The sequence below is a fragment of the Silene latifolia genome, chromosome X (assembly GCF_048544455.1).
Source record: "Silene latifolia isolate original U9 population chromosome X, ASM4854445v1, whole genome shotgun sequence".
Lineage (NCBI taxonomy): Eukaryota > Viridiplantae > Streptophyta > Magnoliopsida > Caryophyllales > Caryophyllaceae > Silene > Silene latifolia.
In genome coordinates, this window is record NC_133537.1 from 111,453,164 (window position 1) to 111,470,549 (window position 17,386).

The 17,386-nt window shown below is 35.6% G+C and overlaps 2 protein-coding genes across 2 annotated transcripts; both read left to right on the forward strand.

The window, feature by feature from the left end:
- The first annotated feature begins 9,928 nt into the window (after positions 1-9,928).
- On the forward strand, positions 9,929-11,624 carry LOC141618085 (uncharacterized). Its single transcript, XM_074435202.1, has 3 exons — positions 9,929-10,450; positions 10,582-10,673; positions 10,757-11,624. The coding sequence occupies exons 1-3, from the start codon at positions 9,929-9,931 to the stop codon at positions 11,622-11,624; spliced, it is 1,482 nt and encodes a 493-aa protein (XP_074291303.1).
- A 1,822-nt stretch (positions 11,625-13,446) lies between these two features.
- Positions 13,447-16,330, forward strand: LOC141618086 (uncharacterized). The gene is made up of 4 exons (XM_074435203.1): positions 13,447-13,728; positions 13,849-14,307; positions 14,607-15,226; positions 16,321-16,330. The coding sequence occupies exons 1-4, from the start codon at positions 13,447-13,449 to the stop codon at positions 16,328-16,330; spliced, it is 1,371 nt and encodes a 456-aa protein (XP_074291304.1).
- The last annotated feature ends 1,056 nt before the right edge of the window (positions 16,331-17,386 follow it).

The window sequence follows — 17,386 nt, forward strand, 5'->3', positions numbered from 1 at the left end:
TGGGTCTTCTCCGGGGGAAAATACTTTTGATAAAATGCAAGAGCCAATGAATCCCAATCGGTAATTTCCATTGTGGCTCTATCAAGGCTATTAATCCACAACTTGGCTTTGTCTCTCAAAGAAAAAGGGAAAAGTATCTCCCTAATTTGAGCTTGTGTAACCCCCGGTTGCCTAATCATTGAGCAATAGTCGCAAAAATTTTGAACATGTAAATTAGGATCTTCCGTTGGACTCCCACCAAATTGCTTCCTCTCCACAAGGCTAATGAAAGCCGGCTTGATTTCAAAATCTGCCGCACCAATTTGGGTAGTAACAATGCCCCTAGGAAGCATTGCCGCGGTGGGCTTGGAGTGATCGGATAAACGAACCATCTTCTTGATTGGTGGTGTTGAACTAGAATCCCCCTCTTCCTCAATAATTTGAATATCTTCTTCGTAAGATCTCCTCACACTTTCAAATCCTTCAATAGATGTAGCTTTAGAAATCTCCTTAAAGAAGCGTAGTCGTCTATGCAAAGTTCTTTCGGGCTCGGGATCGATTGGAAGTAATTCACCAATCCGAGAGGACCTGGGCATAAGACAACAACCTAGAGGAGATCGTGAGTAACGGTCTTAAGGAACAAGTGCTCCTTAAGACAAAGAAAAACAAGATAGAAATCAACTAATCACAAAGCAAACAAAACCGTGTTCCCCGGCAACGGCGCCAAAATTTGGTAGGCTTATCGCGTACCTAAAAAGATAAAATACCCTAGGCATAGCTAACAACAAATGAATGTAGTTAGGGAAGTAGGGTTCGATCTCAGGGAGACGGTGGACGCAATTTGACAAGCTATGAGTAGAACTCTATCAAGGTCGGTCACGATTTGGTTTGGTTTGATTTGATTAAAGTAAAAGCAATGATGAAAAATAAGTTGTAAACAATTATTAATAAGGATATAGGGGGAATGGGGTCACACATGTAGATTAGCATAAATCAATGTCAAATCAGACGAACATAAAATCAAATGTTGTTTAGGTTATTAGCAATTTCCTCTCGGTCTATTACCCAACCATAGAACGATTACTAACGAGCTCTCACACAAATTAGATCGAACTATTAAAACATACTTTGCCTAATTCAATTCCTGACTTTCGCTCTTAGGAAATGAATAACAAATTAATCAACGATTATGGCCAACAATCAAATATTAACAATATGAAACAAGCATGTATTATAAGCAACAATTTGATAATATAATTCTCTAATTCAACATGTGTAAATGGCTAATCAAACATGGCTTCCCCTCCCCTAGATTAAGAAACTACTCACACATAATTATGAGTAGACTAACAACAATAAGATGAATTTTTATGAACATGGTAACAATATATAAATTGGTCAAATAATAGCATAAACAATATTAAAATATAATAAAGGTAATTGATGTAAATAATGAGAGAATGGATAGAATTTAATATGGAACTAATTATTTTATTATTTGTTGTCTATGTCTATGTTTTCGTACTTCTCAAAAGCAAATCACCTCCATTATATAGGCGATCATTTAAGCTTTCAAATTTAATTATACATGTACGTTTAGACAAATAATTAATATAAATACATTACATATAAAATTATTCCTACGGTTTTGTGCTTTTAGTGCATGAAGTTTCTTCACATAAAGAATGTTTCATGAATTAAATAATTAATTTGAGATGTTTCATGTTGTAATTATCAGAATAACTCTTCACCCATGTAAATGTTGCATGCGTTTTGCTCGTAAAAATCCTTCAATGTAACATCACCAAATTGAATGCTTCAAGACTTGATGTTCAATGGACTAACTTCTACGAATATGCTTCTTTATTTTATCATTTGTGAAATGATTGTTTTGTCAACATTATTCAATAGTTGGCTTTCATTTTATTTTGGACGGCTTCGTTTTTATTTTGTGGACTTGGAGATTTTGAGTCTGAGCTTGAAATCCTTAATTGTTTTGCCAGTTTTTATTCATCGCCTCGCTTAGCTGTTTAGCTAATATCAGCATCAAAATAGCTCCTTCCTTCCATGGCCAAGACTCATCTCAAGTAGCCTCGTGATTCTCGGTGAATGCCAAAATGATAGGAAAAATCCGACAATTGCTTCATTTTCTACAAAAACACAATAATGCATGCAAAACACCTAGAACACGGAATTAGCTCATAAAATCATTTTATAAAGTGCAATTGTCATGTAAAATCGAGCTAAAAGAGGGGTGAAAATAATATAAAAATACGACACATCACATAACATTAATAAAATGTTATTTGATTGAAGTTTTGAAACACTACCTCGGGAAACCGAGATGGTAATGCTTCAATTATCTTGGCCGGATAATTGGGGTGTTACAAAGTGGTAAAGTAGTACTCGATCGAGTTGACCAGTCACTCGACCTAGTGGATGAGTCACTCGACCGAGTGGACAAATCACTCGACCGAGTGGACCTGTCACTCGACCAAGTGAGAAAATTTAAGAAACAGAAAAATTTCTGGAAGCTTTCCGCTCGATCGAGTAACCTGTCACTAGACCGAGTGGAGTTGCACTCGACCGAGTGCCCTAATTACTCGGCCGAATGGGCCTCGTGAGCTGAGAAATTCGTGTAAAATTGGCTTTTTCTACCTTATCTTTTTATTTTTATCTCGAATCTCGTAACTTCGACATCGATTTATCTTAAAATGATTCACAGTTTTTATATTGTGATTGTTATTTGAATTACACCTTGCTACTCCACTTTTTTTATTTGTATTCTCAAATTTCTATCATGTAGTTGAGTCATCTTCTTCATTTTGCAATTTTAAATGGTTATATATATATATATATGTATATATATATATGTATATATATATATATATGTATATATATATATATGTATATATATGTATATGTATATATATGTATATATATGTATTGTATATATATGTATATGTATATATATGTATATGTATATATATGTATATATACATACATATATATATATATACATATATATATATATATACATATATATATATATATACATATATATACATATATATACATATATATACATATACACATTTTTAGTATATGTATATATATGTATATGTATATATATGTATATATACATACATATATATATATATATACATATATATATATATATATATATATATATATACATATATATACATATATATACATATATATACACAGGGTCAGGATCCGGTGAGAACCACTAACATAATGAGAACCATGTGAACCCTTACTAAATCATCATCAAATCTTGTTCCGAAAGTTTTGATGGATCATTTACCCTTAGTTTAGTTTATTCATACACATTTTTAGTATAGCTAAACAAAATTTATTGAATTTTAATAAAATATAAAATTAATGTACAAAAATACAATTAAGTATACTAAAATGGCTATAGATGCACGAAAACGAATACTAGGTGCATTAATATTGTTACATGCATGAAAATGATTACTAGGTGCATGAAAATATCAGACTCTAGTTGCACGAAAACGACTTCTATGTGCATGAAAATTGTTAGATACATAAAAATGAGTAGTAGGTGCATAAAAATTAATAAAATGTTTCTCGTCTCAATTTCCGTAAATAATTTATACTTTTTGAACCAAGAAATATGTTATCTAGCCATAAAATTCTATGCCGAATCCAAATATGTTGTTATTTTTTTAGAAAAAAAATCCGTAAGGTGGAGTTCTCAAGGTTCTCATTATGTTGGTGGTTCTCACCGGATCCCAAATCTACGCACACACACACGCACACACACACACACACACACACACACACACACACACACACACACACACACACACACACACACACACACACACACACACACACACACACACACACACACACACACACACACACACAAACACAACACACACATATATATATATATATATATATATATATATATATATATATATATATATATATATATATATATATATATATATATATATATATATATATATATATATACATACATGTTTATTCAAGTTTTATCCAATAATTGCATGACTTTGTTCAATTTCATAGTAATGGTTGATTTTCTATATCATTAGAATTGTCAAAAATCAAATTTTCATGTTAAATTTTCTTTCCCACCATGGATGCATGAGCTTAGAAACTTGTGCTTTTGAGTCGATAATCGTATTTTCGTGTTTGTTGTTGGGTCATATTGAACAAGAAAGGCGTAACGCTTGTTGTTAATGTCGGATTTTACCTTGTATGCGAAAATTTCAATTTAAAAGTTTTGACTTACTTTTCATTTTCGAGAGTGAAACGTGTTTTAATCGTCTTACAAAGACTACCGTTATCCCTTAGTGGTGTGGTACATAGTAAAAAAAATAATGATTTCGTTGCAAATGTTAGCCTAAAATTCTGAACTAAGTGAGGAATATGAACATTTTTTATTTTAACCCAAATATGGTTTAATAATATTGCAAAACTATAATATTATTTTGGAATTTTGTAATAAAAGGGTGTGAATCAAAATTTTGTCGTCTTAAAAGTTGACAAATCTCCTGAAAATGTTGTGAAAAGTATACATAAGCTTTGATTTTCGGCACGTGATATACCTTATTCACTCCTTATTTTTCATATTTGAGTACAATGTTTTGTCAAATTGTGCATAAGAAGTTTTTCCACCTTAAAATATTATTTCCGAAAAAGAACGGTATACCTACCCGGATTTTTGACTTTTCTAAGTTATGTTTTGCACCAATCGAATAGTAATTCTTTAAATTTGGCCTATAGAGGTATGTAATATCCTATGACGGATTACTCTGTATTAATGTTTTCGAGAAATTTGAGACAAATGACCTTTATGTTAAAGTTTTAATATAGCATTTCGTATTGAGTCATGTTTGAGTAAAATTGCATTAGAGTTGAGTTTTGAAATTGCATCGTTTTACAAAGTTCATCGTATTCCAAGTGTACTATTAGGGCAATTTTAAGGTGTTGGTCATGGATTTCCTACCCCCTCCATGTTATTTGATTCCCTATCCTTTCCATATCCATTCTGGCTTGTTTTAATTCCCATCATCCTTATCCGTTGAGTGAAGCTGGATTATCCGGGCATAGAGTTCTGTGTGATCCCCAAAAGAGTGTTTTCTCACCCTAGCCCTTAGGCATATGTTTTCGACAAGACGAGTGCTTTTGGACATAGTCGCCAAGTTTGATAATTTGGGAACACTAGGACGGTAGTTGGCCCATGTAATGTCTTGAGTATGGATAATTGATCATGAAAGACAACTAGGACGGTAGTGAAATACAATCAGAAATTGGATATTTAGCAATTGTGTGGACTCATAGATAGTGAACACAATTTGAGGACATGTGAGGATGACCTTTTGAACACAACTCAGATGTTTCGGTTAGCATATGGTTGAGTTAGAACTTGTGGAATGATGAGGGAATAGTTGAGGTACTCAGAGGGTTGAAAGAGGAGTGATGATATGGATGGTAAAGTAGCTGGAGGGTGTGAAATTTGGCTTATGGAATGATGTGAGCTGAATAAATTGTGATAAGATTTAGGAATCTGGAATACGAGAGAGGGAACACTAGAGCGAGATACGAGTTGAAGATTTTGCAAGTGGTAACTGCCATTTGGTGAGGAATTTGTTGTAAGTTTCATATGAACCCGTGTGATGAGGTATAACTGTGGACGAGTTTAGTACTAGTAATTCTGATATATGCAATTGCGGATTTAGTACTATCAAGTTGGTTTTGTGGACACGAGAGTAAGAGTGTGGCATGTGATGCTTGAGGATTCAATCTTATGATTGAGGTGTTTGATCATGTATGTGTGCTACATAATGTAACCTTTAACCTGATTACGTAGGCATGACCCTGAGAGTGGTAGTGTAGATGTTGCTTGTAAAGTTGCCTCCTAAACGTCATGTGAAATGCCCACGGTGTACGCCATGATTTTGTCGTAGTGATTAAGTGAGTGATGATGTTTTATTATTCCTTGAGAGTGATGAGTGATTAGGCCGTTCCCCTGAGTTAGAGTAAGTGTTGTGCTTACCGATGTGACTAGAGTGTCGCACTATGGTGCAGTTGTCGGTGATGAAATAGTATGGTCGTGTTGGTAGTATGCCTTGGATGTTTTATTTAAGTTGTGTAGTAATGACGGACATAAGGCCGATAGCTATGTTTGAATCGGTTTATTAATTGTATATCAGTCACCATCGGGATTTATTAGCATCTATGTGGTGGAATATGAAAGTTTGGATACGGGTTTGAGAACAAAAATGTTATACCCAGGTGACACTCGACCGAGTGGCCGCCTACTCGGCCGAGTCACTTCCTACACTCGACTAAGTGATCTGTTTTGGCCCTTGTTTTTGTCAGTACTAGACCTGACTTTGTGTATACCTTATGTTCCCAATATATAGTGGTTGGTTCGCGTCAGATGGACATGTTGACCCCATATGAATGAGACCTTATGAATTGTTTGTGTTTGACCAAATTTTTGTGGCTTTGCTATGTAAAAGTGAGACTTGGATAAAAGTTATTAGCGTGAAATGTGTAATTGGGTTACAATGTGTGTGTGACATAGTGGTCTTTTGCATGATTGTGTATATGATCTTCCGTATGAGCAGAAGTGTTGGTGATAGATGGGAATGGATGTTGAGAACACATGTGTGATCATGTGGTAGATTTGACGCGGTATATGCGTGGCAAGGTGTACGGAAAATCGGAATGTGGAGCATAGTTGAGTCACATGTCGAGTGACGTTGTATTACTTGGTTGTTTCATAGAGTCCGCATGTTTATGATTGATTTGCATACAGGTGCATGTATGAGATTAGACGTGATATATATGTGGGTAGTAATAATCGAGTTATACCCCGAGATTGATGCGTAGACTTAGAACCAATTGAGTTGGGAGTTGTTATGAGATTAGGCTTTCGAACCGTGCCTTGACGTTTGGGAGGCTCGTAGAGTAGGGTTATATTAATGGCATTAGGACCATATCTGATTTATTATGGATTTGTAATAAGTAGGAGAGAGTGTTGAACATAGAACATGGTCATTTGTGGAATTTATTAATGAGTGTATGAGACCGTATTTTAAGGTTGATAGTTGAACTTCAGGACGAAGTTCTCTTTTAGGGGAGTGAATGTAACAATTCGAAAGTTTAGGAAAAAGAAAGTACGGAATGCGAGGAAGTAGTGAGAGTTGTGAAAAAGTAGTGAGAGTTGAACACTGAACTTTCGGAAGAGAGTGCACATGAGATTTAAAGAATAGTCGGGAAGGGAAGAGTGAGGTGAAACTTCGGGGACGAAGTTTATTTTAAGGGGGGAAATTTGTAATACTTCGTATTTAATAATTATTTAATAATAATATTTTATTATATTTAGGGAGTTTGGTTTGAGACGGAATAATAATAATAATGATAATAATAATAGTAATAGTAATAGTAATAGTAATAGTAATAGTAATAGTAATAGTAATAGTAATAGTAATAGTAATAGTAATACTAACAATAGTAATAATAGTAATACTAGTAATAGTAATAGTAGTAATAGTAATAGTAGTAATAATAATGATGATAATAATAAGTGTAAATTGATAATCAGTACCAATATAATCACCATTTTTCATAATCAGTACCAACATAAAATTTAATTAATAAACAGTACCAACTTAAGTGCTCCGTTCAATAAGTAGTACCAAATGGCCTGAAACTGCCACTTATACAATTATACTCCCCTAAAATGACGAAATTACCCTTATTTTAACCTTTAACCCATCATCTTCCTCCTATTTCATTTCATTCAGGCCAAACTTACACGATACACAATTCCTTTAGTTCGTCATCTCAAATATCCCTAATTTTCACTTCATCATTCTTCATCACCAGTTTTCAGTACCATCATTCCTGACAAACCATCATCTTCAACCTTCAACCTCGGAATCAAGTGCGGTATGATTCTTCATCTAACTATTGTAAATAATTAGACGATTGTTTGATTATTGATCTACTGCAATAAAGTGATTATTGTTGTCTTTTTTCAACATCATTGTTGACCTTAATTTCTGTTACTCTTCATTATTAGTGTTTGATTTCCAGTTCTTTAAAAGTGTTTGATTATTCATCTACTTAATGATTAATTAATGTCTATGTAGGATGAACTATGACACGCCAATTAGACTTGATATTAGGATGCATTTTGGGGGGAAATTTAGATATGCCAAGCATAAAACTGAATATTTTGGAGGTTCTACTAATGTCACCCCGGGTGTTTACTCGAATCAATTGAGTTGGTTGTTTTTGGTTGATCTTGCAAGAAAAGTTGTCCCTAAAAATGTTCTACCAATTGTTTATTTTAGAAAGTTTGGTAAGAATCTCACTAGTGGTAAGACAGTGATATGTAAAGATGAGGACATGGATGAGGTCATTAAGTCCAGGGATAAATTTAATAGGATTGATTTATATGTTGAAATTTGGACCATGCCTTTAACTGCTGACACCTCCAAGATTCCCTCAATAAATTCCAAAACCGAACATTGACAAAGACCATACAAGTGTGTACAAATACTACCTCAACAAAAAATTCCCAACCACATTTAAAGCCCAAACCCGTTACTCCTACGAGAAAAAGCCCAAGAAACCATACTTCTCCTATAAAACTCAACTCACCCTCACCCACTCCCATACTCACTGTCTTAAATGATAGTACGAAAAAACCAACTCAATTAAGAAGGCAAATTGTTGGTGCAAAAGTCGATAAGGTAGTGAAATCGAGGTCTTTGGTTCTGTTAGAGAAACAAATATAAGTCCGAGGTCAAGGGATATACATTTGGGGAAGCCTGAAGCTGTTGTTGGAAAGGACAAGGGTAAGGCAAACACTGTAGAAAAGGGTAAGGGCAAAGCAAGGAAAGTAGACTTTGGCAAGGGTAAAGCTAAGGTAGTGGACTTTGAAGATGAGTTTGATGAGCTGTTTGACTATACTGGCCCTGGTTTAGAGACCAGATCTACTGAGGCTGGTATATCTTTGAAGCCTAAGTTAAAGTTGAAGCCAAGGAGAAAGCCTAAGAAATTAAGTAAAGGTAAGGAAAAGATAGTAAAAGGTGATGAGGGTTTAGATGAGGATTTTGAGGTGTCCAAGAGGATTCGAGGAGGAGCAATCAGATGTTGATTTCACTTTGGGAGAGGAAGATCTAAGGGCAGAAGAAGTGTTTATTCAACAAGATGAGGGATCATTGATAAATAAGGTTGATCAGTCTCTTAGCCTAGTCAGATTCAGAAGAGGTTTGGAGGTAGTGGAGCCAAGTATTGAGGAAGAAGCTAATATTGATGATGATGATGAACTAAGAAGCTTGAAAGGATCAGATGATGAAGCTGATGATTGTCCATCTTTTAATCCTGAGGTTGACTTCAAGGGGCAAATTGCTTTGCTAAGAGGCCAAAAGTTCCCTGACAAGTATGTACTGAAGAAAGCCTTAATACACCATGCAGTGCAAAACAGGTATGATTTCTACTATGAACACAATGGAAATAAGAGAATAACTACATATTGTAGAAATAAGTGTAAGTGTATTTGGAATCCCATAACTTCAAAATTTCCTGAGTGTACCTGTGGATTTAAAAGAAAGTGCACATACACTGTTTATGCTACACCAATGGGTTCTGCTGGAAATTGGCAAATAAGGACCATAGACTTAGGTCATCATTGTGTGTTTAGGGGCATCAATAAAAAGGTCAATGCAGAGTACTTAGATGAGAAGTACTTGGAGGATTGGAGGATAAATCCCAATTGGAAAATAAAAAATTGAAAAAAAAAAAAAAATTAAAAGGGATTTAGGGGTAGATGTTAAGTATGTTATGTGTTGGTTAGCAAGATCAAGAGCCAAACTGACCATCTATGGTGATTGTGCTCACCAATATGGGAGGGTGTGGGACTATGTTGGTCTTTGTTATAAAGCATATACCTGGGTCCACAGCTATTGTTACTGTTGATTCAATTGAGAGACCCCCACCCTTTTTTCAAAGAATGTACATATGTTTGAAACCTGTTAAGGATGGGTATTTGAATGGGTGTAGACCTATAATTGGGATAGATGGTTGCCACTTGAAGGGGGCTTACCCAGGGATATGTTTGGTGGCTGTTGGAATGGATGGGAACAACAACATATACCCAGTTGCTTGGGCAGTTGTTGAGACTGAAAATGCTGCCACATGGACTTGGTTTCTAAATCTGCTTATGGAGGATTTGGGTAAAGTGGAAGGTTTAGGGATGACTATAATGTCAGACAGACAGAAGGGTATATTGGAGGCTTTCAATATTGCAACTCCTAAAGCAGATATCAGGTATTGTGTAAGACATATCTGGGCAAACTTCAAGCTCCAATTCACAGGAACAATATTCAAAGACTCATTTTGGAAGGCTGCTAGAGCAGGTACAAAGGTATTGATTTCTACACTTTGCTTTGCATGTAATTTGTTTGTTATAAACATTCCTTTCATCTTGATTTCCAAACTCATTTTGGAAGGCTGCCATATAAACAATGAACAATATCCATGACGATCTTTTTGCAGGCTGAGTTTGATTTCCAGATGCAAGGAATCAAATTTCTTAGTGATAGGGCATACACCTATTTGTCTCAGATTGGAGACCATCATTGGAGTAGGTATGCCTTCAACACAATCGCAAGTCAAACATGTTCTTTGAATAACATGTGTGAAGTCTTTAATCATGTTTTAAGGAGTGTAGAGACAAACCAATATTAACTCAGATGGAGTGGATGAGAAGGTATCTGATGAAGAGACACTATGAGAAGAGGGAAGGGGTGAGAACTTATGAAGGTAGGGTGATGCCTTATGTGGATAAGTTCTTAAAATGGGCTCTTAAAGAAGCAGATTGTTGTGATGTTTATGCTTCAAGTAATGAGAAATTTGAAGTTGAGTATATGAGCAAACAATATGTTGTTGATTTGATAGCACACACTTGTAGTTGTTTCCACTGGCAGTTGTGTGGCCTTCCATGCCAACATGCCATGGCTTCTATCAATCATCAAAGGGCTGACTATGAAGACTTTGTGGATGAGGCTTACACAAGAGAGAAGTACATGCAATGTTATGGCTTACCTATACCACCAATGCCTGATATAACTCAGTGGGAGAAGGTGGATCTTGCTGAGCCTTTACCACCGCCTATTAGAAAACTGCCAGGCAGACCAAGCCATAAAAAGAGGAGGAAGGAAGCTGGTGAGGGAACCAGTGGGGAGGTGCCTAAGAAGCCACGGCTACAAAGAACATGCAGAAAATGTGGCCAGCTAGGGCACAATGTGAAAACATGCAAGAACTCAGAACAGGTTGCTTCTGTACAATCAACCATACCAACCTCTGAATGGACACAAAGGTATAAAGCTCAAGTTGAAGCGAGAAAGGCAAAGAAACAGCATGATGCTGAGGTGCTTGCCATGATTGCTGGAGGAAGCCAAGCAAGTCAGCAGCAAAGCCAACCCAACATCAGCCAACCAAGTCAACCAATTCAGCATCAAAATCAACCTCAAGAGCCAGGCATTAAGGCAGAGAAAGGTCACCAAGAAGAGGGTCAACAAGAATTAGACAAGTTCTGATCATTTAGTTCTAATCATTTAAATTTGTTACTATGTCATTTCATTTTGTACTGAACAAGAATTAGACAAGTTTGGAACAATGTTTCTGAGAAAGCTTTTTAATTTAGTTTGGTATTTCGACACATCAATGCCTCATGAGTATATGTCATTTCATTTAGTTCATGTTTTCCATTGAATAAAAACAAAATGATTGAAATAACCTTTTCCATTAATTGAAAAGAACCTTACACAAAATGGCTCATGAGTATATGTCATTCATGAGCTAACCTTACACATTACATGAGGAACTAACTAATACTTAAACAACTTAGCCAACAATATCGCAACAACCACTAACAAAATGATTGAAACCATCTTACAAAAGAAGCTTTTTCCTTTTTTCTCATACAAAGGGAAAATTAAATCTCTTTCCAAATCCTTGATTTTGGACCTTAGTAATCCATTTTCAGCCTTAAAGCTTTCAACTTTCTCCACCAAGTGTTGATTCTCAGATTTCAACATGTCATTCTGACTTTGCAAGAGTTTCTTATCCAACATAAGGCCATTGATAACATTCTTCTGCCATTCACTCTGACTGTCGTCTACCCAATGCCAAAACTGACAATGACGAAACTTGCAGGCCATGAATCTTCTTCCAGGGTTTTCACAGGTCCACGATTTCAATATAGCAACAGGTACACGACAATGGCATTTCAGGTTTTGGGGAAGATCCATAACCTGTTTCAGTCAATAGAAAAAGGGAGAGGAATTAATTAAAGTTTAATAGTGTAAATAATGGAGTAAAATAAATTCACAATAAAAAAGAAGGAGAGCATAAGAGAATAAGATGGACATAGAATAGAATAAGATGAGAAGAACAGAAGAGTAAAACAGAAGGCAGCAAAAAAACGAGAGAGAAACAAGCAAGAAAAAATGGTAGAGATACATACCTTAAATGGTTAAAAGAGAGGAGGAAATGATAAAGAAGAAAGGAAGCAGTAAGGAAGGGAGAATGAAGCAGTAATGGAGGACATGAGATGTTTAATAGCAAAAAGGGAGGGGTAGAATGGGAATAAAAATTTAGATAATGACGGAAAAATTCAAATTCAAATTTTAAGTGGCAGTTTCAGGCCATTTGGTACTACTTATTGAACGGAGCACTTAAGTTGGTACTGTTTATTAATTAAATTTTATGTTGGTACTGATTATGAAAAATGGTGATTATATTGGTACTGATTATCAATTTACACTAATAATAATGATGATAGTAATATTAATAATAATGATAATAATGATGATGATAATAATGATGATGATGATAATAATAATAATAATAATAATAATAATAATAATAATAATAATAATAATAATAATAATAATAATAATAATAATAATAATAATAATAATAATAATAATAATAATAATAATAATAATCCGGCTCCCTCTCTCTACTTTCTCTCTCTAAATCTTTTCTCCGAAATTGCGACGATAAGAAGTGGTTTCACTCGTCTTCGCCGCTATGCCTCGGGGCCAGCCGCCCAGAATCCAGGCCTCCTCTCGTCAAACTCGTCAATCGGAGGTTACTGCTGAGGTTGTTGACGCCTCTTCTAGTCAATCTCCGGGGGAAACTACTCTTGGTGACTTTATTAACCTACATTTACGAAAATCTGGGTCTTCGAAGGTTGGATCTAAGTCTGGGGTACAGCTGACTCCGGCGAAGGGGGCTTCCTCCTTGACTCCATGAGTTCCTAAGGTTGCGGTCCCTTTTGTTGTAATTCCTGCTGCGACGGGAGTTTCTTCTCAGCCGTCTTACGCTAAGGTTCTAAAAACATATGGGAAAGGTATGTCCCTTGATTTTATTAAGGGTTCTAAGGATGAAGTGGTTATTGATGAGCAAGATATTGCTGAGGAAGTTGACTATTGGAGTTGTACTTTAGTGGGTACTGTTATGGGGTGTAAGACTACCATTGCGGAGTTGAATACCTTGGTGGGGAAACACTGGAATCATATCACTACTCCTGAAATTCTCTATTTCTCTAGGGGTTGGTATTATTTCAGGTTCCTTTCTAAGGAAGATATGGCGAGTGTTCAGGCGGAATCGTGGAATATTAATGGTTATCCTTTGGTATTTAAGTCTTAGTCTCCGGCTGTTGCCGTTGAATTGGATCTGTTTACAGTGGTGCCTGCTTGGGTCTTATTTCCTAATCTGGATCCGTGTTTCTGGTCACAATCTGCGCTTTGTAAGGTAGCTAGTTTTGTTGGTACTCCTATTTGTGCTGATGAGACTACTACGAACAAAAGTAAGACTGCTTTTGCTAGGGTGTTAGTGGAGGTGGACATTTCCAAAGAGCTTCCTAAGGCTATGGCCCTCCAAACTCCTTACCGTGGGAAGATTTTGCAGAAGATAGTGTATGAATGGGTTCCTTATTATTGCCAAACCTGCAAGAAGATTGGTCATACTAAGGAGAAGTGCAATAGAAATGCTCCTAAGAAGGTCTATCAGCCTGCTAAGGTGGTTGTTGCTGCTCCACCAGTTAGCAAGCCTGTTACCAAGGCCCATGAAGACATTCCTGCCTCTCCTACACCTAGGTCCTCCTCAACTAAGGATGATAGTTCCTGTACTACTCCTTTGCGTAACAGGTTCTCAGTTATTCAGCCACAAGAGGGGCCAGTATCTGTGCATTTGGCTGTTGATCAAGGAATTGTACAAGTTGAGATTGATCCAGGGGGGTCGCCCCCTCACTCACCTCAATGATCATTTCCTCCTGGAATGTGAGGGGGATGAATGACCCTTTAAAACAATAGGAGGTTTTAGATTTTCTACTTAGGCATCGAGTTGACTGTGCTGCCCTCATTGAAACTCATGTTAAGGAAAGGTTTGCAAAACTTATTGGTACTAAGAAGTTCAAGAAATTCTCTATTATACACAATTATGCTTCTCATTCTGGGGGTCGTATTTAGATAGTTTGGAATCCCTTAGTAGTGAAACTACAACTTTTGTAGGTTGGGGCTCAGTATGCTCTCTGTACTGTTACTCACATCCTCTCTCAGAAAAGCTTTTTGGTCACTTTTGTCTACGCTTTTAATAGGGCAGTGGAGAGACTACCTTTTTGGAACAGGTTGATCTCGTTCTCTCAGGGGCACAAAATCCCTTGGGTTTGCCTTGGTGACTTTAATGTCTCTCTAGCTGCTGAAGAAAGATCTGGGTGTCTTCTCCATCTTAGGGAAATTCAGGAATTTAGGGACTGCCTGACTGCTTGCCAACTGGTGGATCACCCTTATACTGGGGGAGTCTTCGCTTGGCATAATAAGCAGCCTGCTAACCCTAAATGGGCTAAGTTAGATCGAGCTTTGCTTAATTATGAGTGGTTCCATTACCTTCCTTCTTCCACTGTTGATTTTCTTCCAGCTGGCATTTCTGATCATGCTCCTCTTTTGATGGACATTGATCCTTCTATCAGGCCTCCTCCTAAGTCTTTCCGTTACCTTAACTGTTGGGCTCTTTCTGCTAGTTTTTCCTCTTGTGTTTCTCAGATCTGGTCTTCTTCTACTGGTGGTGGCCAGATTTATTCCCTTTTTGCTAAGCTCGGGCTTCTAAAGAGTGAACTTAGGCACATTCACAGGTCTGATGAAGAGTATATCACACCCGAAATACTCGAGAGGGGGAGGGGAGGGTGCATTGAGTATTTAAAAATTATGCCTACTTTTTATTTTATATCAAGGTAATTAATTACTTAAAGTTTATTGATTAAACTTTAACTAATTAACTAAATGATTATGAACGTAATGAAATGACTGAAATGAAAATTGCAAAAACACACGATATTTGAAGTGGTTCAGCTTCACGCGTCGAAGCCTACGTCCACTATTCTCGATTAATAATCTTAGTACCTTAATTCGGATTACAAAATTATCAACCCAACTCGTATAGTTAACTCTAACTATAACTCGATTTGAATATCACTAGATATTCGATTTTGACTATCTTAAGTTACTAAGAAAGCACTTGATTGTTCTTCTAAGTGTTCACACAACTGAACGAGTAAGAAACAACATGAAGTACTATTATCTTATGACGTAACCTTAAGAAAGATAAGCAATTTAAAGAGCACGACTTTTCGCAATATTTTCAAAAACAAAACAATAAGACAATTAAGAATTAAACTCAAATATGTTTTTCAAGGATTGTTGTATTTCGAAAAGCTTACTTAAATAAGGAATGATCAAGTTTATTTATAGTAGAAGAGAGAACTAGGGTTTGCACGAAACCCTAGAATGCCGAGAGATAAGCGGCAAGATTTACAAGAGATAATTCCTTATCTCTTTCCTAATTTAATCCAAGATATTATAGTTTAGGTAAATAAGATAAAAGTGAATCTTATTTGTTTTCTAAAACTATATCTTTAAGATGTTTAGATAAGTAAACAAATCAAATCATATATTATTAAGATAGCAAAATATCTTATATAAATATAAGCTAGATTTGATTAGATAGATTACTTATACACAACAACTCGCACGCCCCAACGGTTTACAGCTCACAGCCGAAACCCTAGGCCCGTGCTCATCTTGGATAAATATCTCTCTTCTTGGATTAGAGTTAGGTTAAATAGACTAGCAAACCCTAGGTAGCATGACGACCCATAAGTCGTTTTACTAACCAATAGAGATATGCAAGTTATCTATTATAACAACCCATAGATTAACTCTACTATAGATACACATGATTTCGAAATATGTTTAAAAGAATTTTATCCTTTGAAAAATGATTTTAAAACTATTAAAATCGTGCTATTAAAATGCTACCTAAAGTTATAGTAGAAACAACTATAACTTTAAGTTTGGTAAGTAAAGTTATAGGTGAAATAGCTATAACTTTACCTTCCAAATATTATTGTCTTAAGATACCGTCATCAGATGAAGACCTATACTAACTAATCTTCCTGGAGATCTTCAGTGATAGGATATTCTCTTTATCTTGACCAAAAGCTCTTCATCTTGAGCTTTGTTAAAGACTTGATCTAGCCTTTCGCTTGAGTGATCATCATACTTGAAACTTGTTATAGTTGCTATGACGCTTTAAGAATCTTCAATGTTATAGCTCAAGCTGCTATAACATTACTTGAATGATGCCTCACAAATCTTCATTGTTATAGCTAAGAATGCTATAACATTACTTGCTAACTTGTAAACCTAAGTTAATCTAACAAAGACTAAACAAACGATTACGAGCAAGAGTTTATATAAAACGAGGCACACACTTGTCATTATCAAAACTTAATCATATATCTATATGGTCCAACAAATTCCCCCTTTTTGATGATGACAAGTCTCTTAAGATTTGTGACTTAAGTGTAAGTTCCCCCTCAACATAATACTATAAAAGTCATAGACAGTTGAACACAAGAACAATCACTTATATACAAAGTATAGCATCTAAGGACCTTAAGATATTAAAGGTTCCGACAAGGTGCAAGCTTAGGCAAATACTTAAGTTACAAGAATTTTCTTCCCCCTCTTGACATCATCGAAAAGACGAGAAAAGACATAAAATAACTAGAATAATATAAGTCGAGACAAGTATTAAACATGCAAAGAAAGATTATAAAATGAGAAAATAATCTACATAAGCATGTCATATAGAAAATAAGTGTACTACAAACCAAGCTAGTCTAATTGCCAATTGGGCCGAATAAGAAACAAGTTTTTAAGCCATATGGGCCGAATCAAAAGCAAGCCAAAATGGGCCGAATTAGACAATTATTCAAAATATAAAGTCTAAC